This window comes from Syzygium oleosum, unplaced genomic scaffold, assembly GCF_021117445.2.
Source record: "Syzygium oleosum isolate NSW1041296 unplaced genomic scaffold, Sole_v2.1 Sole_v2.25, whole genome shotgun sequence".
Taxonomy (NCBI): domain Eukaryota; kingdom Viridiplantae; phylum Streptophyta; class Magnoliopsida; order Myrtales; family Myrtaceae; genus Syzygium; species Syzygium oleosum.
In genome coordinates this window covers 4,226,093-4,249,277 of record NW_026607509.1, presented here as the reverse complement: position 1 = coordinate 4,249,277, position 23,185 = coordinate 4,226,093, and the positions used below count along the sequence as shown (strand labels likewise).

The 23,185-nt window shown below is 41.8% G+C and overlaps 5 protein-coding genes across 5 annotated transcripts; 2 read left to right on the top strand and 3 right to left on the bottom strand.

The window, feature by feature from the left end:
- Positions 1–1,030: 1,030 nt before the first annotated feature.
- On the bottom strand, positions 1,031–3,329 carry LOC115667457 (uncharacterized). Its single transcript, XM_030589036.2, has 3 exons — positions 2,969–3,329; positions 2,339–2,421; positions 1,031–1,253 (listed from the first exon to the last, which is right to left on the bottom strand). The coding sequence occupies exons 1-3, from the start codon at positions 3,192–3,194 to the stop codon at positions 1,167–1,169; spliced, it is 396 nt and encodes a 131-aa protein (XP_030444896.1). The 5' UTR covers positions 3,195–3,329; the 3' UTR covers positions 1,031–1,166.
- A 1,634-nt stretch (positions 3,330–4,963) lies between these two features.
- LOC115671603 (uncharacterized) lies at positions 4,964–5,816 on the bottom strand. The gene has a single exon (XM_030593237.2). It carries the CDS (start codon positions 5,791–5,793, stop codon positions 5,182–5,184), a length of 612 nt encoding a protein of 203 aa, XP_030449097.2. The 5' UTR covers positions 5,794–5,816; the 3' UTR covers positions 4,964–5,181.
- Positions 5,817–8,495: 2,679 nt separating this feature from the next.
- On the top strand, positions 8,496–11,114 carry LOC115671478 (uncharacterized). Its single transcript, XM_030593054.2, has 6 exons — positions 8,496–8,697; positions 8,831–8,971; positions 9,272–9,380; positions 9,502–9,563; positions 10,236–10,339; positions 10,494–11,114. The coding sequence occupies exons 1-6, from the start codon at positions 8,605–8,607 to the stop codon at positions 10,600–10,602; spliced, it is 618 nt and encodes a 205-aa protein (XP_030448914.1). The 5' UTR covers positions 8,496–8,604; the 3' UTR covers positions 10,603–11,114.
- A 924-nt stretch (positions 11,115–12,038) lies between these two features.
- Positions 12,039–15,801, bottom strand: LOC115671477 (F-box/LRR-repeat protein At3g48880). Its single transcript, XM_030593051.2, has 3 exons — positions 15,517–15,801; positions 13,483–13,893; positions 12,039–12,906 (listed from the first exon to the last, which is right to left on the bottom strand). The coding sequence occupies exons 2-3, from the start codon at positions 13,839–13,841 to the stop codon at positions 12,348–12,350; spliced, it is 918 nt and encodes a 305-aa protein (XP_030448911.1). The 5' UTR covers positions 13,842–13,893; positions 15,517–15,801; the 3' UTR covers positions 12,039–12,347.
- Positions 15,802–17,484: 1,683 nt separating this feature from the next.
- LOC115671659 (pre-mRNA cleavage factor Im 25 kDa subunit 2) lies at positions 17,485–21,761 on the top strand. Its single transcript, XM_030593274.2, has 7 exons — positions 17,485–17,754; positions 18,347–18,392; positions 19,591–19,684; positions 19,804–19,877; positions 20,598–20,684; positions 20,785–20,895; positions 21,283–21,761. Exons 1-7 carry the CDS (start codon positions 17,630–17,632, stop codon positions 21,352–21,354), a joined length of 609 nt encoding a protein of 202 aa, XP_030449134.1. The 5' UTR covers positions 17,485–17,629; the 3' UTR covers positions 21,355–21,761.
- Positions 21,762–23,185: the final 1,424 nt, after the last annotated feature.

Genomic DNA, 23,185 nt, shown 5'->3' with positions numbered 1-23,185 from the left:
CAAACGCGGTGAGATCGAAAGGTATGTCCAAGCATAGCATCGCGAGTCAATGCTGCCTTTTTAGCCTGGAGAATCTATCTCTTCTATACTCGAACGGGGCAGGTTAATTAAGTCTATTATCCGTTTACATCAATGGAGCGGGCTCTTATGTTTAATATTGGTACTTGCGCACAATGTTGGGTGGGTAAATTCCAATCGCCAAAAAAATAATAATAATAATAATAATGACTTTGTAGTTTTGTGATTGTTGAAGTTTTAAGCGCGATGCGGTACACCCGCGAGGCAACTAAAGATCCAATTGCCAAAACAAAAGATCTAAAAATGATATTGCACGTATCGAAAAAGCTCATGAACCCCCGCGCCATTATTCCTTTGCATGAAGAATCCCAAGATGATGGGCGATCGATGACAAGCGGCATTGGGAACTAGAACATGCAATAAGCTCGTGTCGTTTCTTTCGTGGCCTGGAATGCCAGGTCCCCAGACGCTGTACCAGAGGAAAACAAGGCCCGTGCTACCAGAAACTGAGAGCGAACGAAATAAACGCGAAAGCCACGTAGACATAGCTCATATGGAAGATCTCAGATAAAAATGACTTAGACAGTGGCAAGTCCTGGTTTTTATAATTTGAGTAAGGAGAAGAGATATTTGTGACCCTGAGAATGAAATCTCAACTGTTGAAGAGCAGCTCGTTAGCTTCATCTCTAAGCATGACCCCAGTCCATCGAACAGGAAACAAAACCTTAAAAAAGTAGCGAAAATATCTGCGCTCCCGCACAGAAGTTTAGGCCCCCGGCCTCAATAAAAATCAAAGACCCAAAAGAACATGAAAATCCAAAGAATCTTCAACAAATCCTGCGTTGATGGTGACAGACACTATCGAAAAGTCTAACCCTTTGGTGAAGCCCGAGGGCAACGGGCCTCCCCAACTGCAAGCTAAGCTAATTAAAGCAATCGCCATCGAGATCAGGTTCAGGACATTGGTGCTACTCCAATGGACAGCTCAAGCTCCTGCCAGCTGGTCCCGAAATTTTCTCTTATCCTAAGAAACTCACCCATGATTATCTATCTCTCCCTAGTGTTATTATATTGCATTCCAACAACGGCAGACCAGAAAAGAAAGTGAAAAGGAATCAGGAACAGTGGATATTGTCTTTGGTCTTTTCTCAGGTGGGTCTGGCTTGGGAAGCCTGTACATTGGTGGGGTCTTCTTCCTCCTCGTCAGCTGCTCTTTTCGCGATTTGGGGGACTACCTGCAAAGAAATCGACATTAAGATTTGTATAATTCCGGAAAGGATGATTAGTAACTGTCGAAAGCATTCATTGACGGTACAGAACATGCTAAACATGGCCTACTTGGGTATTTTCCGGTGAACGTGGATGCAATTATGGTAAATGTTCTGAAAATTGACATCGTGCCCACCAGAGATTTGATTTTCTATGTAAAAATATATCGATAATATCATTTTTCATAATTTTTTTTGTTGAGATATTATTAAGTATATCCTAAAATGGCAGGACAACTGCACATAGTCTCTCATATCGTTCTTATTAGATGGCGAATCAGTACCCCCTTATGAAGTTTTAACTTTCTATGTTTACTTATCTAGGTTAGCATTTTTCAAGCCAATTGTGTACTTAACGTTGATATTAGTACATCGTAATCATAAATCCTCGCATTGCTGTATCACATATTATAGTATACGATGAGTTTGAGAGCATCATATTTACCATTGTATTGCAACTACATCTAAATCTCATATGCTGAAAGTACTATGCGTACCACGCAGAGGCGAAAGTATAAGGGTCAAAGACATTAATATCAACGTATTGTTAAGATACACATAATTTCTATTGCAAAACCAAAATATAAATTTGACTATTTTTTTTTTTTGGTTCTTATTTTGTCAAGATTTGTACATCATTAAAAATTATGTGACTTCGGGATACGCCCAAACGCTTTTTTTTTTACATGTAAATCCTCAATAAAGCTCGTGTACATACTGTTGCTCCTAGGTCAAAATCGGCGAATTTCACAACCAGATTGTAATTTATGAACATATGATGTCTAAAAAGAATTTGCATAGCAGGTAAGAAGTAATTCATATTTATATTGGCCTTTTGGATTTCGTGAGGACAAGACGAAAGGAAACGGAAAAAAGGAAAATTGACGAATTGTCGAATTTGTTGAAAAGAAAAATTGAAAATAAAAAAAAAGGGTGGGCAAAGAGAAGGGAGTGGTCCCACTTGTTGCACTTTTTTCCAAACTAAATACACGGGCGAATCAGCACTCCTGTACACACGGCATCAATGCACAAGATATTTATGCGCGACCAACCTGATCATCGTCGCATGGAAGATTACACGGCCGACGTGAACGCCTCGACTTCTTCGCAGCAGGGCCGCCCAATCTGCAAACATCTGGACCCCAAAAGCCAAAAAGACATCCTTAAAGCTATGGCATGAAGAAAAATCTTAACTTAGGTTGCTTGCAAAATGATCATCGTTCTCATCATCTTGGATATGTTTTCCCGACAAAGTTACAAAAGATCTTCCAAAACTTTGCAGCGACTGGTAACGCTAATCACGCATTTTATGGCGCGATTTGATGATATTGAAGTTTTACATCATGCGAGGGGATGTTTCGCTGAGAGCGAGTTCTGAACGGGACAAATATCTGTTGCTGACGTCTGAGAGATTTTCGAGCTGGCGAGGTCAAAGGAAAGGAAGCAGGTGCATCCGGACGAAGCCTTCGACAGCTCCAGCACGAACGCCATCGCCTCCGGATCGGTCGATGGATAACGGAGTGGGTAATAGAACAGTGAATCCATTACCGGAGACTTGAGGATCATTTCGCATCGCGATTTGAGACCGCCGTGCCGTGTGCTTAAGTGAAGCGTCCTAAAAATCGAACCAAAATCCGCGCGAATCGAAGCACAGGGGGGGAGAAATTAGGAGAGGGCGTTACCTCGGCTTGTCCTCCTCTTCCTCGTCCCAGGAGGAGCCAAATCGCTGGTCGAGTCGCTGCTGTCGGGCAAGTGACGATCGAGGCGGAGGACGGGGCGGTTGCTCCTTCTGACAAGCATCGCGCGCAGGAAAGAAGACTCGAGCGAGTCCAGGAAATGCAGGTGCTTCTCGTCCGTCCACCACGTCCCGCCGCAATCGCCGCTCGGAGCCGGTGCGTGGGAGTCCATTTCGCCGGAGTATCTTCGGTGCGGGGGCGGCTCACCGTCGTCGTCGTCGTCGTCGCAAAAGGGCGGAAGCGCGTGAGCTGGTGGGGGGTTTTTGGGCCTTTGTTGGAGAAGGAAATTGCAAGTGCAAGAAGACGGAGACGTATGGAACTTTATATAGACGACGGGAGGGAAGGAGGTCAAAGCTCCACTCGCGAGGGCGAGCGTGATATTCACTCGCCTTGTCCTACTCTTCAAAAGATCTTTCCATTACTATTACTATTTTCTCGCTTGTCTCAATCATATGCCATAAAATATTCGACCCAAAAAAATCATGCCATAAAATCCGCACCATCTTTTCCCCCCGCCCTGAAAAGCACTAATAAGAAGTTCGATCTCTACGTCGACATAGATTTTCCCAGCGACTAGCTGAATAAATCTGTAATGTGTATCCGAATTAAGGCTTAGATATGATTAATGGACGGATCTAAACGAGTCGAGGTAAATGTTAATCCTCGAAATCCTTGCCGGCCCTTTGTATCCGTGCTCCGGGTGTAACACGGCGAGCTTAAACAAACCCAATAGCCCGTAAAGGGCCCTTTGTATATGTGCACTAGAAGGGGATGGGAAATGTGTGTAAAATGGAGGACGCCTCCCCCGCCCACAGATTTTTTCCCCCACGGAGAAAATATCTTATAATGCGCCTTCCCTTGACTTCCTCCTCGATGTCGTGCGCGTGCACAGGAGCAAAAGGAGGGCGAGCGTGGAGCGCCCCCGGAGGTTTTCGCGAGTATGGAAAGGAGGCCCCCGCGAGTGGAAAATATCTGCGTGGGGGGGAAAGGGGCGAGCTTTTTCGGAGAGATCTTTTTTTTGCAGGGGGGCCGGATTACGATTCAAAGCGGACCCGTGGAAGTAAAGTAGGGAGGCGAATATATGGAAAAGGAGAAAGGAACCCCACCCGATAAAATATCTGATCGGACCGCGGCTTGATATTTTCGATCGGCGTGGACTAATGATGTCACCAGAAGACCAAAAAACCTTTTGCTAATAAGAGAAAAAAAAATGTTGCTTTTTTTTCTTCAGCAAATATCAGTCCCACCTCGTCGGGCTCTATAATCATTTGGAGTCCTTTACTGTAAATTCTTCGTGCTTTTGGCGTGCTGATAATCGAGTAATTTTCAAGCATCCTAACGGAATTGCACGCGTTGAGAGTTCATGGTACTGCCTCCCCATGTTAAGATTAATATCATGAAAAATTCAAAACTAGCAGATCTATGACAAGTTTATTAAAAATTAATTTTTTGATCACAAAAAATCCCAAACGGATACATTTGCGATAAATTTACTCTCCGTTAGTTTTCATGAAATTAGATTAATGTCGTAAAAAAATCACAAATTGGTAAAATGGAAGGTAAAACCCCAAACTGATGACGCGTCATCAAACTCGGCAATTTGACGGTAAAATTTAACAGAAACCGACGGGATTTTAATTTGTCATAGATGTACGAGTCTGGAGCTTTTTATAGTAAAAAAATTAGTTTGAGGTAAATTTATCACAAGTATATCAGTTTGGAATTTCTCGTGGTATTAACTTCAATTTTTAATACAACTCTTCTCCACGGCTAGATTTGTTTTAACATAATTTCCGGGCCCTTGTGGTCGAGCGCCATGTTGTCCTGCATCTCGGGATGAAGAAAAGCATTCTTCTAAGTGGTAGGGAGCAAACATGGACATCGGATATCTATTTAACTAAGTTGACGAGTCGGTGATTGCGATTCATAACCAGTAACTCATTAAAAACAAGAAAACAGAGAGACTGATGGTAAATTGTGCACCGTACCACGTATACAATTACTATAAGCATATTAAAACAGGCCTTCTTTACCCAAATAGAAGTAAAAAGAGCATAAGTAAATTATATTACAGCAACTCATCATCACACGACATCTCTCTCAACCATTGCATCATTAGCCTGTCTCATCATCGGCAGGTGAATTCCTCGCTCGCTCACTCACTCCAAGTTGGTGTGGCGAGATCGGACGGCCTCGGGGCTCTCCCCGAGAGCCTCCCCCAACCTGTACACCACCATCTCGAACAGCACGAACATCGCCCCCTCGTACACGCTCCCCATCGGCAGCAGCGCCCGAGATCCCTCCGCCCCGTCGTCCGCCATGGTCTGCGCCGGCACGTGCGCCACCGCGCTCGCGTGCCCCGCGCACGCCCCCGCCCCCGGCTGCGCCGTCAGCAGCACCACCCTCCCGCCGTGGGCCCGGGCCGCCGAGCAGATGGCGTCCACGGTGGGGAAGCCCCCGGGCCCCGCCGAGGCGAGGAGGAGGTCGCCGGCGGCGATGGGCGGGGTGGTCACGTCGAGGACGGAGTGGGCCGGGAGGCCCAGGTGGGCGAGGCGCATGCACAGGGCCTTCATCATGAGGCCCTCCCGGCCCACCCCGTAGAGGAACACGCGGCCGCCCCGGGAGGCGGCGGCGGAGAGCTCGGAGACGAGGACGTCGAGGGCCGGCGGGTGGGGGGTGGGCTTGGAGAAGACGGAGGCGATGTGGTCGCAGATTCGCGAGGCTAGGGCGGACATTGAAGTGTCTGGAGACGGTGTCTGCGAGGCAGCCATTTTCTTAGCGCGTGTGCGATTGGGAGGGGTGATGAGGGGGTTTTTATATTCACACAGATTATTGCAGCGATGGACTATTCTTTCCACGAAAACGGTGACGTTTTGGAGCTTCGGATTGTTGCGATGGGTTCGCATGAACTATCGATTTGATATTTTGTTTAGGACTATCGATATCTCATAAAAAAAACTCACGCGATCTTGAAAAAAATGAAAAATTAGTAAAACATGAAAATATTTAGAACTCAATTGACATAATTAAAAATTTTATGATTGAATTAATAAAAATGTAATAACTTTAAAACTTTCTGTATAATTTTATCTATCGAAAAGCTATCATGGAAAATTATTTAGCTGACTTTTCTTGCGACGACGGCTTGATACTTTGTGTTGGCCAGGTCAAGCAATGCTAGCCATGCTCGCGTCAACCATGTCCACGAGCTTCTGAGCTAGGTCACTCCACTCTAGCATCTCCCTAATCTCATCCATTGGACCCTTGGCAACAAGTCGAACCAAATTTGGCCTCAAGCTCCGTGTCGTGATTGAGCTCGAGCCTTCTAGATCTGGGGGCTCGAGCTCTGGGTTCCCTCGTCGAGACTTGCCTCTCCATGTAAGGCCTAATCCATGATTGCGCTTTTCGCTCCCACCTCCACAGCCACCCCAAGTCCTCGTCAAGATCCTCCATTTTGTAGCTATCTTTCCCTCTAGCAACTTGCGGTATGCGCACTGCTTGTTCGACCAAATTCCTCAACCAAACATATTCTTTCATAACCTCCTCATTCGTGGGTACTCCAGTAGCTCCCTCCTCTTTATATTCCTGCTAAAAATTGCGGTCTAGGCAAGGCTAGCCTTGCCATGGCCTCGCCCAAATCTGGGGAGGGCAATGTAGGGCGTCTAGGTCTACATCAGTTATTTTAAGTCAAAATTGGCTAGATGAGTTCAATTAGCAAACACATGAAAATATTTAGAACTCAATTGACATAATTAAAAAGTTTATGATTGAATTGATAATTTTTTGGATAATTTCTCTTAGCTACCATGGAAAATTGTTTAGCTGACTTTTCTTGCGACATGGGCTACCTATTAAATGGATTCACGGATCCTTGATGTCGCGAACATGTCAACAAGGCATGCGATCGCACGACGGACCCAAAAAACAAGCAGGACTACGGGAAGAAAGAAGGCATAATTCCCTAAAAAATCCCAAACTTTAGGTCAAGTCCCAAATTTGTCCCGAACTTTTTTTTGTCTAAAAAAACAACCCAAATTTTAGGTCTAGTCTCAAATATTGCCTGAACTTTTTTTTGTCTCAGAAAAAACCCCAAACTTTAAGTTCAGTCCAAAATCTGTCCCAAACTTTGTTTTTTTTTAAAAAATCATCAAAATTCAATTTATTTTAAAAAATGTACCCCCATGATTCAGTCTCAACTTAACGTGGCACTTTCATGTTGATAACAAATCCACATTAAAAAAGTAATGAGGCTTTTTTTTTAGATAAAGAAAAGTTCGGGACAAATTTGGGCTCAATCTAAAAATTGAGTTTTTTTTATATTAAAATTTTTTTTTGGGTGGATTTGTTATCGTCCCTCACTTTCATATCCTAGATCGGTCAACAATTTTTATTGGATTAGATTTGTTATCAAACTGGAAATGCGACGTCGGTCTGTACCTATCGTCCCATTACTTTGCTGATCTCGACGTAGATATTCCACGTCAAATTGGGACTGGATAACAGGGGTATATTTTTGAAAATAAATAAAATTTGCCGATTTTTTTACACAAAACAAATTTCGAGACAGATTTGGGATTGAAGTTAAAGTTTGAGATTTTTTCTGAGATAAAAAAAAGATCGGGGCAGATTTGGTACTGGACCTAAAGTTTGGGATTTTTTTCTAAAATAAAAAAAATTGGGGTTTTTTTTTTTTAAAATTCACCCTAAGAAAGAAGGAAAGAAATGGCACAAAGCGAAACAATCAAAATACGAAACCCAAAAAAAAAAAAAAAGGAAGAAAGAAAGAAAGAAAAAAGAAAAAGAGAAAGCGATAGTTTTGAAGGAATGAGCAGGAGGAGAGGAGAGTTTCGGCACCTGGACCGGAGAGAAATTCGGTTCTTCTCCGGCTCGATTCCCTAAGCGGGCGTCGAAACAGTCCCTCCTCCTCCCTCCCCCCCTCTCTCTCTCTCTGTCTCTCTCTACACTACGAATCGCCTGCGGCAGCCGTTCTTGCATCGCTGTGAAATTCCAGGAATCGAATCGACTCTCGCCCAAATCCGCGTGAGAATCCTCTTTCCCTTTCACATATCTTCAGCTGATTCGATACGAGATCTCGCGATTGATGGGGTCCCTAGTTTTCTTGATTTCGAGAGCTGCAGAAATCCCTCGTCGATTCGAAAATCTCATGTTGGAATTTGGATTGCTCTTGCTCTTGTGATTTCCATCTGTCTTCTCGGATGGATTGATTGTTGACGATCGCTCTGTCCGGAGCTTCCAATCTGCATTTCGGTGCAGAAACACGAACTCTGTTCTTCCTTCCGTCCGTCGTAGATGCCTCGACCCATCTGTAATTCCGAAGAAGCAGTCGCGCTTGCTTGCTTACAATGCGTGAATTGCGAATCTTTTTAGTAATCTGCGTTGGGATAACTCGCCAAGGATTTACCTTTGCTCGATCTCTTCCTCCTGATTTGAATTGTAATGCTCTGATGGCTACTGTTTTAACTGTCCAGGATTAGGACAGACTATGACTTGAGTTGTCCTCCATATTCCAAACTCCTCCGGACAGCCTGCGTAAAGGGTTTCTTTAGCAAAGTTGAGAGGAGATGTTCTCGTTGTTCTATGGGCTATGGAAGTATCTGTTCACTAAGACGGAGTTTCATGTTCTCATCCTCGGGATCGACAAGGCCGGCAAAACTGTAATTTGGTTCTTCGATCTTGTTTTCTACCATTTGAGTTCGATATGCGTCCGCGAGAATTCCTAGGAATGTTGTATTTGTTTACGAGTTTGTCGTGCCGCCAACGATTTAAGTGCTTTTCTTGAATTTGTAGACTTTTCTGGAGAAGTTGAAATCGATATATTTGAACACGGAAAGCCTTCCTCCTGATCGAATCGTTCCGACCGTCGGACTGAATATTGGTCGCATTGAAGTGTCAAATACGAAGCTTATGTTCTGGGACCTGGGAGGACAGGTATCTATTCGAACCGTATGACGTGACAATGTGTATTCCCCTCTTGTCGTATGATACTCAACCGGTTGTAATGATTGATATGCTTGTGCTGTTAGAATTCCCCTTTATGGTGTTGCAACTTATCATGGAGAGAGAGAGAGAGAGAGAGAGAGAGAGAGAGAGAGAGAGAGAGAGAGAGAGAGAGAGAGAGAGAGAGAGAGAGTACTTAGAGAAAGCAGATGGGAAATTTCAGTCCTGCCATTTCTAATTGTAGAGTCTTGAGTGTGTTGGACACTGACAGCAAACGTCTTGTTTTTTCAGCCTGGTCTTCGTTCAATTTGGGAAAAATATTATGAAGAGGCCCATGCTTTAGTATTTGTAATTGATGCTGCTTCTCCATCGCGCTTCGAGGAATCAAAATCTTCTCTGGGTTAGTAAATTTCAGAAACGTGGGTCATGAACGGTGGAGTCACTAATTGGATTGTAATTGGTAATAGCAGCCCGGAAGTCTTCTCACAGTGATTTGCTAATTGTTCTGATATGCCTTTCAGAAAAAGTTCTTCGGAATGAGGATCTTCAGGGAGCACCTCTTTTGATATTGGCAAATAAGCAGGTGAATTTTTGTGCTGTTGAACCTCCCTCTGCTGAGCTTGCTGAAGCTATATCACCATTTTCTTCCTCAAATTTGTTTTCATATTGCGTTGATATAGCTGACTATGAGTGTGCGCGCTGTTTTTCTTGAGATATTGGCATTCATAAGACGTGAACCTGTCACAGGTTCTTTTCTAGTAAACTTTTGGTTGAGAACTATATCATCATCCATCGCTTTTGAGGTTGTCTCTGTTTCCACCTCAGTAGTTATAGGTTTGTGCATTCATCAACATGCTTAAGCTGTTTTGCTTAGTGTGGTTGTTCGTTGTTTTCTTGTGAGAGTTGTATTTTTTCCACTGAGTGAGGTCGGGTATGAGGAACTTCTTGCATGATTGCATTTTTTTTAGTACCAAAATCTCCATAATAGCCAAGTCGTCAAGATTTTTCTTCAATGCGTTGGTCTACTTCTTTTCTCGGAACTGGTGGCATCTTCTTATTAGAGCATCTAAAAGTCTTTTCACACATTCAACTTTCCTACATTGAGTTGTTCTCTTATTTTTATCAATAACAAACCTAAAGTACGCCCTCGACAATCTTTTTGTTAACTCGGGAGTCCGTGATTTTCATTATTTTCATCTCCATTTTCTTCGGTCCATAAAGGAGGGCAATTGTATGAAGTTTAATTTGATAGCAGGATCTTGCTGAAGCTGTATCAGCTGACGAACTGGCTCGGTATTTGGATCTTAAGAAGTTGGATAAGAGGGTTTACATGTTCGAAGCTGTCTCCGCATATGATGGGTAAGTAGGGAGCAGTCCGTATGTGTTCAACTCATTTTGAATCGTGTGTTATCTTTCTAAGAAGCAAGACAACAGCCAGTAATTCACATTTACGTAAACATAAATTTTGGGAGGTAAGTTGAGTGTTCATTAGTGTTATGCTCATTCGTTGCAGGTTGGGAATCAAAGAAAGTGTGGAATGGCTAGTGGAAGTCATGGAGAGAAGCAAGAGAACTGAGATGTTGAGAGTGCGTGCCGGGGTAACAGGTCCTGCTTCTGCCTAAAGATTATATCAGGTTGCAGTTGTAACGGCTGTAAATAATCTATAGGTTTGACTTGGATGGCTGTGATTAAGTCATTTCTAATCCGCTCCATTGGCCATGAATCTTTTTCGACTGCGTAAAAGTCAGAAGTCCTGCGTCATACATCTTCACAGAAGGAAGCATCTCTACTCATACAAATGAATTGAGATTTATAGGAGGAACCGAATTGGATTTTTTTTATCTGTATATTTAGAATTGGAACACTGTATCTGTTAATGCCTCGTACTATTTGCTTTAATAATTATTGCTTCTAATGCGGTTCTGATTAAAAGCAAAACCCTACTTGGACTCTGGATTTATTGCTTTGTTGACGCAGCAGTTAGAGACAAGGAACACTACTCTATGGGGTCCCTGTATTAGGCAGAAGGTACTGCCAGCGTCCTCCATAGAATGGGTTGAGATCCCTCGTATGTCATCCTATATGGGATTGAAACACACTTTCCCCCTTCATGTGTAAATCACGCACTTTGCTCTGTTGGGTTGCCCTCATTTCAGTGTAGGATTGCTTGTGATGATGGGAGGCATTTGACGGTATATATGCTTGCCTGGCACTTTGCCTGCTCGTGTTTGGTGATTTGGTTCTACTTTGGTGATTTGAGCTCCGTTCCCTAAGGAGTGTCGTCTTAGTGGAGGTTTCATGCGAATGCTTGTAACACCTAAATTGTTCTGATCTGGAGTAGCCCTGCTATTAATTGAGGGTCCTATTTTATTTTATTTTAAACAAAATTGAGGGTCCTAGTTCACGGCCGGCGATGTCACTGCACTGCCGACTGATATGGATGGACATGGCATAAAACCGTTAGCTGATACCTAGTCATAACACGATTCAAACTCACAACCTCTGACTAGCTAACTACGCCTCGAGATATGGCGATCATGAGAACCAACTGAAAAGTATTTGGCGAAGCCATTCGATAACTGCTGCATGGGATTATCATTCTTCACTACAATCAGATGCCCTCCTATGAGAATTTTATCATCGTCACAATCTCATCCTAGAAACCAAGGAAGGACACTGAATATCCCCGATTCTCTTTCAATGCGATCTCCAGCTGAAATAGAAACTGGTCATTTCCCTCATCGATAAAGAAGATGGGGGGCGGGTGGGGGGTTTTTCTTTTTTTTTTTTCTTGGTCGGTCCTATCTCTCACTCACGATACACACTCAGACTTGCGCCCCACCTCTTGCAGGGCGTGGGCGTCGAAACCCACATCTTAAACTACGCGGTCCCACCCCTACCCCCTGCGAAGGTGGGGATTCGAACTCCCCACCTCCCCCTTCTCAAGTGAGAAGGGTGGCACTGGGGTAAACCCCCGGTGGTTGGGCGGGGGGTTGGAAGCTAAAAAATATGTAAGCAGAACAGGCGGAAATTAAAGGAAAAACTCATGAACAAGAGCTGTAAGAATCTAGAGAAAAATTGATAGATTGCCTGGGGAAGATGAAATTAGATGACTATCTACAGCAGAACTACAAAAATCACAAAGGCCTAGGTGCAACTAAGCCGACCACTTCTACCCAAGGACCACCCAAAACCCCTCTGTAGATGAACCCGTCTCATAAGAGTCTATAACTGAGACAAAGACAGCCTTTATTTACATCCATCAATGCGATCCTCGTCTTATTTCTAGCACGCGAGAGAATTTCAAAACTAAAGTAAGATGCTATACAGGTTACGAATTCTAGCCACTGAATTGTCAGTATACTGATCAAAGGGCAAGAGACCTCGCTTCATCTGACTTCCACAAGCCTTTTTCATATTTGTACCACCTCATCAACCCCTCGTCACTTCTGGCACGCTGGCACATAACGCAGGAGTCGTTCATGCACACTAAGAACTCACGTAGTCGATTTGCCTTGTCCATGATGAACGGATCAATCTCCTTAACCACTCTTTTCAACAAAGGAGAGGGGCAGGCTTCGATAAGGATGCAATGTGATATGTTTAGCACTTCTAAATCCTGTAATTTATCCAAAATCGTGATAAGAGCATCCTTGAATATCACCGAGCACCGAAGACTCAAGACCTTCAATTTCGGGATGTATAAAACAAGGGACGAAGCAAAGAAAATATCAAAAGGACCCATGATCTTAAGTTTGCTGAAGTTCTTGCAATTCTTTGAGATTTCCTCCAGAAGGTAAGGAGGATTCGCTATGCTGGGCATCGTCATAGATTCAAGGTGAGGCCACATGTTGATAGCTCTGCATATTCCTGTTTTCTTTATTCGGTTCCAAGCTGGCATTACAATACGTTTGACAAGCGGGCACCTGCAGTCATTTAAAAGCCGATCATTTCACAGAGACAACAAGTACTCTTTTTTTTTTTAATCAAAAACTACTTCTAAGAAGACGAGGCAGAAGATAGGAGTCGTTGGATCTTGATGAGGGTGAGCTGCCAATCACATGTTCCAATAGCGCTGATGAGAATTACCTTTAGCAACTTAGTAACTCACTGGAAGTGCTGTTTGTTTAGGCAAAACCCAAGACAGAGATTGCTGAATCACAATGCATTTACAAGTTGTCCTAATCCACACAGCACATCCAGCAGATAAATAATCAATTTCTTCAAAAAGAAGAGTTTATCATGGGCTAGAGTTCAATTGCTTCATTTGTCAGAGAAAAAAGCTCGGAAACTTTCTCCCAAACAACTATGTAATTAACAAAAAGGGTAAGGTCTGTATGGACTAGTCGATATCTACTATCAAAGTAGCAATGTCGATTATAGTAAGAGCTTGGAGAAAAGAAAGTAGCATATAATAAGAGACAATGCTATTGAAATTGCAAGGAGCAGCACAATTCCCAAACAAAGAGGATGAGTGTAAAAACTAAGTTTTTGACAGGTACCTTTCAGCAGTGTAAGTCAACTGTTCATCACTCAAGTATAGATTGAAATGGAAAATCAATGTCTGTATGCTTCCCCGGCTGAGATCCAACGCGATCTTCAACAGCCGGGTCACTTCTTTATCCGACTGACAGTGGACATAAACATATGGTTCAAGAGGAATTCTGATGAAATTTGACTCTAAAGCAGATAAGTCGAGAGTTTTCCAGAGTAGAGGGTCACAGCAAGCCATACGCCATGCACTACAAACATGAGCTATCCCCGATGTCAACTCAAAGATATCGAACGTCTGGAATATCTGCACCAGTATATCAGTGTCCAAGTCCTCCCATTTCCTCATGGTAGCGCCACTTTCTTCCATTTTATTGACTTTCCAATAATCTTCTCGTAATTTAGTAAATCACGCTGCTTGCCTGTAAAAGCTAATAAATCGCGCTGCTTGCCCGTAAAAGCAAAAGGGGGCCTTGATAAGTTGACGTTCGCGCAACCTGTATATCTCCAAATGAAGAAACATCATTCATGGGCAAACATAGTAAATGCGTCAGTCCAATGTGCATTGTCTCTTTCTCCAGATAAGCAAATGTTGCAATCTATGCGTTAAACCATAATAACAATGCCAGCTAATTGCTTGCTGACTAATATTAAATTCAAATCATCCGCAAAGTTAGGGTCTTTTCAACTTATTACACAGAAGTTGCCAAATAGAAATGCTATGTCCAGAATCATCTCATTTATTATCATTAACCCTTTATAAAAGAACGAGACAAGAAAAAGTAGAAAACTAACCACCTTAGCTGATATTTGTCAAAAAAAAGGACAATAAAAAGGAACATCATCTGATTTGTACTTCTATGACACCATCTCCTTTTTCATAACATCCAATTCTCAAATCCTATCAATGACTTCAGAGATGGATTACTATCTCCTTAGACATCGACAAGTACGAGCCCTAATGACATTTCCTTTGAACGACATTCATCGATGTTCTTTCTCTCATTTTGTCAGGTTCCAGCCAAGTGAAGTCGAAGACTCAATGCTCACTATCCCATTAAATTCTATCTAAGAGCTTCAAGTTTTCACCCCCTACACCTTTCTAATAATCTCGAGTATTGAGGTTTAAATGTTCCCTGTGAATCAAGCATTGACAATACCCTCGCCAATACCGACAGAGACTCTCAGAAGCAAATACAACAGGAATGCCATCGATAGAACAGAAGAGAAAGACGTTTGGAAGACATAAGAAGAGATGCAAATAATTGTGCGGAAAAGGACAAAAGGTAGGAGACTAGTAACGTATGTCCATCTATGAGAAGTTAAACCGAAGCACTTAGCTGAGATTAAATGCAATGATTACAAGATCCAACATATTCGTTTCAAGTCTTCTTTTTCATTTTGCTTCAATGTATCGTCCATCTATGCTTAGGAAAACAATTGCAAATTCGAGGAGACAATAGACCAGATTCCATCAGAAGAACAAAGACCAACAAAATCCACAATAAGTAGTTAGCGGATAAAAGATGAGGCAAAATTAGCTGGTAAAGACGGCTTCTTTAGCTTAATCTGGCAGCAATGCAGAGACAAGGTCGAAAGTGATAACTAAGAAGCTCGCAAGCGCTACAGCGCACTCGCCCATCAAAACATATATAAGGTCTACAACTAAGAATTCGAAATCATCTCCGCCAGGACTATTCAATTGAACTAGCAAACTCCAAAACCAAACGCGAACTCGGGTTTGGCTCCAGACGCACGGAGATGAATCCGACCCACGAACCAAAACAGCTAAAGTCAGCAGGGAAGCGGATCGAGCTTTCAACGACTCGAGATTTCCCTAATTGGGTCGAGTTCAAACCGATCAATAACCCCACTTCCTCCCCCATTCCTCACACAAAATCCACCTTGATCCGGTTGACCATATAAAAAATGAAACACCCACAAAACCATCTCATTCCAGCAACATGAATCATACCCCGCACGACGAGGGACGAATCGTTCCGAAGAGCAAGAGAGAGGGGGAAAAACACAGAGAAACGACGGACCTCTGCGAGGAAACAGAACATTCGCTTCGTGGGTTTGAAGGTGGAACTCCTGATCTTCCCGAATCTTAGGCGAACCAGCGGAGGGACAAGTGGTTTTAAGAATTGTCGTCTCGTTGGTCTCGTCAATACCAGCATACGTGTATTTACGATTAGATACCTGTGCTTTCATGGTCCAGCTCAGACCGAGTTGGCGAGTTGGGATCAGAACTGCTTGGTCCGAGTCCGTGTCTGACACGGTCCTGAGTGAGCCAGATCCAACCGGGTCTTCTTCTTCTTCATCAACCATCTCGAAAGATTCGAGACGGGAACCTGGTGGTCCCATGGCGCGAGTTAATGCTGCAAGTTGCCCCGGAAAATATTGTACATTTTTATTTTTTTATAAATCCTACTCCTACTTTACCTTTCATCTCACATTCAGATTTTTGCCCGATCTTCTGCAGAGCGTAAGAGTTGAAACCCACACCTGAAACTACACATCCCCACCCCTGACCCTCTTGAGAAGGTAAAGAATTGAACTCCCCACCTCTCCATTCTCAAGTGAGAAGGATGGCCATTAGGACAACCCCTAGTGGTTTTAAAATATTGTACTTGGCACGTTGAATTTAACAGATAATGTAAGAATTTGATATTTGTTTACAATGCAGTTTGGAACTAGACAAGTTCTATCTCTCTTATCTTTTAAGTCTGGCTCTTATTCTTGTATTTATGTTTTTTTTAATTCAAATTCGAGGTGTCGTAACTTTAACCACTTAATTGTTTACTAAGGATAATACTTAGATTTGACCAAAATTTTCAAAAATTATCAATGCTTTGGTGTGTAGGATCCTAGATTATTCTTGTTCCTTTAGAATGTTTTAGAGAGTATAGGCTCGAAGCGGAGCTCGTTAAAGATGGCCCGACCTGTCCCTGAGCCTTTATAGCGGGGTTGGCGTTTGCCCATGTCCTCTTTTCACAAGATTATTTGTGATTGGCATGTGTCTTGATATGTGGTAGCGTATTCACTGTCTTCTTATGACAGGATTGTCGCATGGCATAATCCTCTCAACCAATCCTTTTGAACCTCTCACTATAAATACATTCTTAATTCACTTAATGAGGAACACTTTTAATTTCTAAACATCTAGCTTTCAGCTCTTCTATTTATCTTGGCAACGAACCATTAGGAAAACTCTCCAACAATTGACTCCATTCCTCATCAGCCATTTGACATCCCGGTCCACCAGAATTGTTGTTTCTCCTATCACATTTCTCCATTTCATCCTGTTGATAACTGATATTTAGTCGACAATTTAGACAATCTTTATAAAAAAATACATAAAAATTTAAAAAAAACAAAGCAAAACAATAAATAAATACATAAAAATTAAAAGAAAGATAAATAAAGAAAAAGAACAGTCCAAATTCTATCATAATTGAAAGGGGTTAATACAACGAAAAACCTCAAACTGATATTCATGTGATAAATTTGCCAAAAACTAATATTTGACAACAAAAAAACCCAAACTAATACATCTGTGACAAATTTACCTTATGTTAATTTCTGTTAAATTTTATTATCAAATTGCTGAGTTAGATGGCACGTGGAAGCTGACGAGTGTACCAGTTTGGGGGTTTTATGTATCACTTTGTGATTTTTCGTGATATTAATTCAATTTAACGGAAACCAATGGAGGGTAAATTTGTCACAAGTGTACCAAATTTGTGGTAAATTTGTCATAAGCGTACTAGTTTGAAGTAAATTTGTCATAAGTGTATTAGTTTAGAATTATCGTTAGTCTAAAAATTAGTTTGAGATAAATTTGTTACAGATATATCTATGTTTTTCGTGGTATTAACCCAAATTGAAAAGGGGTTGATCCGGTTCGCTGGGCTTAGTTCCCTCAGTTCGCGGAGAATCCGGTTCAATTAACTCCCCTACCGGCCGGCTTAACTTCCGGTTCTGGAAAGCAATAAGCAGAGAGGAGTAGCACCCCCAACAACGTACGAATACTCCGACGCATTCTCGGATTCTCTTGCTTGTTCGCTCTTTGCTCCGACCCTGGGAATCGAGTCTCTCTCTCTCTCTCTCCCACGGCCGACAGACCGAGCAGCTCGGAGCGAGGAGAGATCGGAAATGGTGACCTCATCGACGGCGGCGGCGAACATTTACCCGTTGTCGAGCTACACGTTCGGGACCAAAGAGCCCAAGATGGAGAAAGACACCTCCGTCGCCGATCGCCTCGCTCGCATGAAAGTCAAGTATGCACCTTTCTGTTCTCCTGTTAAATTTTGCGGACTCATGGGCACTTTCCCAAAACCCTAGATAAACCCTCCGGCAGCTTTTCCGTTGGGTGGGCGAATGAAAATGTAAGGAAATTGAAGGAAATTGAGTTTGCTCGTGTGCTTGTTCTTTCCTTTCGGTGTTCTTGATTTGGGTGGTAACAGATTGAGCTCGATCGAGAATCCGGGTCCCGTCGAATTCACCCGTTTCGGTGATGACTGAGCATCGTAAACCCTAAAGTTTGTTCCTTTCTCTGTTCTTTCACTCTACCCAGAGAGGAGGCTTCATTTTCTTGATTTATGCGCTCTATCTCAACCATTTCTTTCTTATACCTTGAAAAGTGGTTTTTCTTGAGAATCATAACTAAGCACGAGAGAATAAGTGCTCGTGGGATGGAAAAATGTTGTGATTTTGCTTGGTTGAATTCTCTTTCGATTCTGAGCTTTCAAATTAGATACGGGAAATAATTGCGGTTTACTAAGCTGATTGGAAGTTAATAGTTGTATGCTTACAATTGAGTTTCCTTGAAAATTCACAATGTTGTGACCGTTGCCCGGATATGAATTGCAGTTATATGAAGGAGGGAATGAGAACGAGCGTAGAAGCAATTTTGCTGGTACGTGAGCTTTGATTCCTAGTTCTGCATTTTTTTTTTTTGGGGACTAGAGTACTTCCTTCAAATCGTGAATGAACAATTGTTCCTCATCAGTTTCTCGTTGACCTCTATTCGTGAGGCTGTGTTCCATTCTGCGTCAGTCACACTAGCTGAAGATGCTATTCTATATGTGCTTTTTCACAATGTTTACTTAGTAGTACACTAATGTTAGTGCTGTACTGTATATTGTTGACGCTCTTTAGCATAGCAGCTGAGAAAAGAAACTTGCAATTTTTGGCTGATTGGAGAATGATTGTTGTTTTCCCGCCGATTTCCTTGCTCTATGCAAAATTGGTCATTCTTCAGTCTGTTAGCACTAAGATCTACCCAAATATTCTGGATTCATTTCAATGCTAACATTGCACCCATGTTTTAGAACCCAAACTTTGTTTATAGATTCGTGTGAGATTTTTGTGTCACTTGTTGCAGATAAGTATTGTCAAGTCGAGTTTCCCTTTGTCTCCCATCCATTTTGTCTTGTAGGTCAATAGTATACACTAATATTTCTGTAGTGTATTTGACAGGTCTGAGAATTTAGGTTTTATTTGACGAGCTTATATAATATTGTGTAAGGATGTGAGTTCATTTACTTACTGTCAATTGAATAGCAATGATTGGTAACTAGTGGGCTGGTATCTCTTGTTTATCTAATAATGTAATAAACCGCTATTAATGAAAGGATCTGCTGATGTTGTAATTGGTGAGAATATTTTGTTGGATAAAGTAATTTGATTGATATTCCAGAGGCAAAAGCAGCAGCCTCCAAATAACTTATTGTTCTCTCTCTCAGTTGTGGCATATGTCACTGCAAATAGTGCCATATTCATCATACATTTGACTTCAGGATCTCATGTGCGACAAGCTGATTGTTTCTTATATTTTCTGAAATATCCATTTGACGGCAATTATGGTGTTGTGCCTTGTCAGTGAATGTTGCTTTTCTTATGCATACTCTAGCATCTTTTTGGCCTCGTATGCCTACTCAAGAATTCAATTATGACCTTTGTATGTTTATTCACATCTTATTTAGTGCTTGAAGTGTGGATGTTTAACTTTCCAACTTTTTTCTTTTAGCCGATGTATATTCTTTAACTCTCATGCTTGGACAATGAACTTGTCCTCTTTCTTCTTATGTATTGAGACAAGCTCGACCTTGCAGGTACAAGAGCATAATCACCCGCACATTCTTCTTCTTCAAATTGGGAATACATTCTGCAAACTTCCTGGAGGGCGTCTGAAACCAGGGGAGAATGGTATTATCATGCATGTTCTTATTTTTTCTCGATATTTAGCTATACATGAATCTCCTCTTTTATATTGACAATATGTTTATCCTCATTGGGGCGATATCTTTTACTTGGTTATATGACAGAAATTGAGGGATTGAAAAGGAAGTTAACAAGCAAGCTTGGTGCAAATTCTCCAGCTCTTGTGCCAGACTGGCAGGTACCATCTCCTGTTGTATATTTCATAATGAGCAAAATCTTTGTCAACGTCATGTGAATCACGAGTCCTTGGGCTTAGTTCGACGACAGTCGTGAGGGAAGGAAGGAGGGAGGAGCGAGATCATTGTTACTGGATTTGACGGCGTTGGAATGTCTTCACCAGAAATGCAAGGCCATCGGAAGCCTTTTATTTATGGATTTTAGTTCATGAATGCGTATATATGCGATAGGCTGTGCATGCAGACCTTTGGTTTTTCATGACAACCGTATGCGCACTGGCCCACAGTTGTCATGCTATTTCTCATTGTTTCTCTGAAATGACTTGAATTTTTGCAGATCGTAGATCTGATCACCTTCTCAAGAGGTTGATTGCGTTTAATTTTCAGACATAAAAGACCTCTCTATGCTCATGCAGGATATTTATGTTTAAAGCTGTCTATTTAATTTCCCTAATCTGATGATATCAATGGAATTGATATTAATTTTTTTTAATAAAACATGTAGATTTAAACCCATTGGATCAACAACCCAGCATGTAGTATGTTGGACGGAAAGATTAATGGAAATCTGTCAGATTTCTCTAATTTTCTTTAAGGTTTTAGTCAATTTACATGAATCTTAGATTTAACTTTATTGTAATGGTGTTTGAGAGCTATCTGGTTTTCATCGATGTAAAGTCATTTTTTGATTCCATTTTTCTTTCTTTCTTTTTGTTGCGCAGATAGGAGAGTGTGTTGCTATCTGGTGGAGACCAAACTTTGAAACCATAATGTACCCATATTGCCCTCCGCACATAACAAAACCAAAGGTGAATCATTTTGTAGCGAAAAAATTTTCGTTGTCGCTTAGTGTCCTGTATTGTATTACCTCGTTTATTCTTTTTCTGTTCCTTATTTCTGGTGCTACAGGAATGTAAAAAGCTTTTCCTGGTTCATTTGTCCGAAAGGGAATACTTTGCTGTGCCCAAAAACTTGAAACTTCTTGCAGTTCCATTGTTTGAACTCTATGACAATGTCCAGGTATGACATATGAGAATTACGAGATTCCTTTTGTCTAGCATGGTTGGAGTTGACTTGGTTTGGTGAGATTTAGGGGCCACTAGGACGCGACTTGGGTTTATGATTTCCGTTATGATTACACTCCTTTTCCTTTAAACCTTATGCCTGCCTTCACTGGTTGTGTATTAGATTAAACTTCTTAAGGAACTAAGTTCGTCAACAATAGCTGTTCCACAGTTCTTTCAGATATTGACATTTGAATTGCTCCCTCAGATGCATGCATCTGGTGTCCTGTCTAGCTGGGTTGCATGTTCTCTCTCTGTTTTTGTTGGGTGCTCAAGCCCCACTCTGTCGTCTTCTTTTCATTTGATCCTAACTCCATCTGTCGTACCCTACAATTGGTTGCAGAGATATGGGCCTGTCATATCAACCATCCCGCAGCAGCTATCTAGATTTCACTTCAAGATGATAACTCAGTGATTTGTGCAATCAGCAGCATTTTACTTGTAGGAGTCGACATTATCAGTCATTCTTAGCTCATGCACACAGCACTAACTTATCAGAGAAGAAGTACGGGATGCTCTATTTATGCTAGTAACTGCGAGGTGACCTAATGCCATCAGAGGTTATATGTTGGAACTCATGCCTGCACTTCCTTTAGGTGTTAAATTGTTGTCCGGATCTAATCTTCCGTTTTGCTTGATGTTTCTTGGGGCGTAATCTAAACATAATCCATTACACTCTTATGCTGATGTGTTAAAGACTTTTTGGATGTTGTTGTAGAATTTATAGGTTATAATTGTGTTAATCTTGTTAAATTTCATAGACGCACTATGCTGTCATTTTAACTCCATGATTGTTTAAATCCAAGTACAGTCACTTCAGTGTGATGATTCTTTGATGAATTAATGGTGTTTCGTATGCTAGTTGGGCGGCATTCCACAACTTCTCTTAATTTTTTTTTGATTTCCTTGAGAAAATATTTTCCCTGTTTTCATCAGTTTGTCATTTGGCTTTGTGAAAAACAGGATGTCTCGTTCAAATATCCAAATCCTTTTAGAGTTTATTGTTTGACTGGCTTTTGAACAATCGCATGGACCGAGGCTTAGGTACTTTAGCCATGCAGGACAGGATTTAGGAACGATTTTGGGATTTAAGCTTTGCTTTTCTTGTTTTGAGAGAATATCTGTGACTGCTTGCCCTGTTAAAGCAAAAGGTATGGGATAAGTAGTGTGTTCTACAGGTTGGGATTCCAGATAAGATCTCCTGGTAACTCATTATATTGTTAACTATCTATGTTTTGGTTCTGCAATGTCATTGAGGTCAGGATGAGGATTTTATCGTTAGCATGAATGTGATTCTGGTTTTGGCAATGTACCCGTGCGCAAAACTATGCAGGCTGGGAGATTCAAATTCACTTTGACCGAAGCAAAGCGCACTAATTGGTCGTAGGTTCGAATCCTACTCCCGGAAAATTGAAATTGAGATACTGATACAAGTTCTTCCCCTCTGAATCAGATAGATTCATATCGGAAGCGAGATAGTGAATTTTGCACTTGTTAAGGTTTGCATAGTCAGTTCGATGTGGAACCTCGTTTGAGGTTAAATGAATTGCTTGTGAAAAGGTGATACCGTATGTTTTGCCTTTATCTCTATGCTACACATGTCTGTAGCATTCCAGATGCATGAGCCCAGGTCGAATCTCACCTCGGGGTTGATGGGTATTGCGCCAAAAAACGTAAAGAGAAGATAGATAGTCCATAGACTCGAAGCTCTATTGAATGACATTATTCTAAACTAGCTGCGAAATGATCACAAGGTCTTTCTAACTGTCGATGTGTTAGACCTTCTACAAGTAAAATTCTTGCTTGTACATTTTGCGACACTGCTCATTTACACGATCTTCTACCCTGGGATTACAATTTTGATAGATTCGTGGTAAATGTAGTGGGAGTGGGAGCATGGCGCTCAATTGGTATTCTTTATGAGAACAAACAAGAATCGAAAACATCATAGCTACGGTCGTTGTACTAAACCTGGCTTTGGCACATGATGCCATGTACTATTGCTTAGCCCACAGAATCAGCTAAGAAAAGGGATTGTTTTGTGACAAGAGTACGAAAACGACTCCGGATTTAAGTCCAACATGAATCATTTATTTTTTGGGGCCAATGAAACTATCTCAGTTGACCAGAGAAGCTTCTGTCCCTTTTGGACCAATCAAGATGCCTCGCTCCTCCAGCGTCACTTGCTACGTAATCGCCTCTTACCCCGTTGACTTGGGAGATTGTTCCCGAATGAATTATTAATA

Excerpts from the sequence above, each read along its gene's own strand:
- LOC115671603 (XM_030593237.2), bottom strand. The coding sequence starts at position 5,793 with ATGGCTGCCTCGCAGACACCGTCTCCAGACACTTCAATGTCCGCCCTA.
- LOC115667457 (XM_030589036.2), bottom strand. The coding sequence starts at position 3,194 with ATGGACTCCCACGCACCGGCTCCGAGCGGCGATTGCGGCGGGACGTGG. Across the intron at positions 2,422-2,968 it reads GAAGAGGAGGACAAGCCGAG|ATGTTTGCAGATTGGGCGGC; the intron begins GTAACGCCCTCT and ends TTTGGGGTCCAG. Across the intron at positions 1,254-2,338 it reads TTCCATGCGACGATGATCAG|GTAGTCCCCCAAATCGCGAA; the intron begins GTTGGTCGCGCA and ends ATTTCTTTGCAG.
- LOC115671478 (XM_030593054.2), top strand. The coding sequence starts at position 8,605 with ATGTTCTCGTTGTTCTATGGGCTATGGAAGTATCTGTTCACTAAGACG. Across the intron at positions 8,698-8,830 it reads TCGACAAGGCCGGCAAAACT|ACTTTTCTGGAGAAGTTGAA; the intron begins GTAATTTGGTTC and ends TTGAATTTGTAG. Across the intron at positions 9,564-10,235 it reads TGATATTGGCAAATAAGCAG|GATCTTGCTGAAGCTGTATC; the intron begins GTGAATTTTTGT and ends ATTTGATAGCAG.
- LOC115671659 (XM_030593274.2), top strand. The coding sequence starts at position 17,630 with ATGGTGACCTCATCGACGGCGGCGGCGAACATTTACCCGTTGTCGAGC. Across the intron at positions 19,685-19,803 it reads TCTGAAACCAGGGGAGAATG|AAATTGAGGGATTGAAAAGG; the intron begins GTATTATCATGC and ends GTTATATGACAG. Across the intron at positions 20,896-21,282 it reads AACTCTATGACAATGTCCAG|AGATATGGGCCTGTCATATC; the intron begins GTATGACATATG and ends AATTGGTTGCAG.
- LOC115671477 (XM_030593051.2), bottom strand. The coding sequence starts at position 13,841 with ATGGAAGAAAGTGGCGCTACCATGAGGAAATGGGAGGACTTGGACACT. Across the intron at positions 12,907-13,482 it reads TTGACTTACACTGCTGAAAG|GTGCCCGCTTGTCAAACGTA; the intron begins GTACCTGTCAAA and ends AAATGACTGCAG.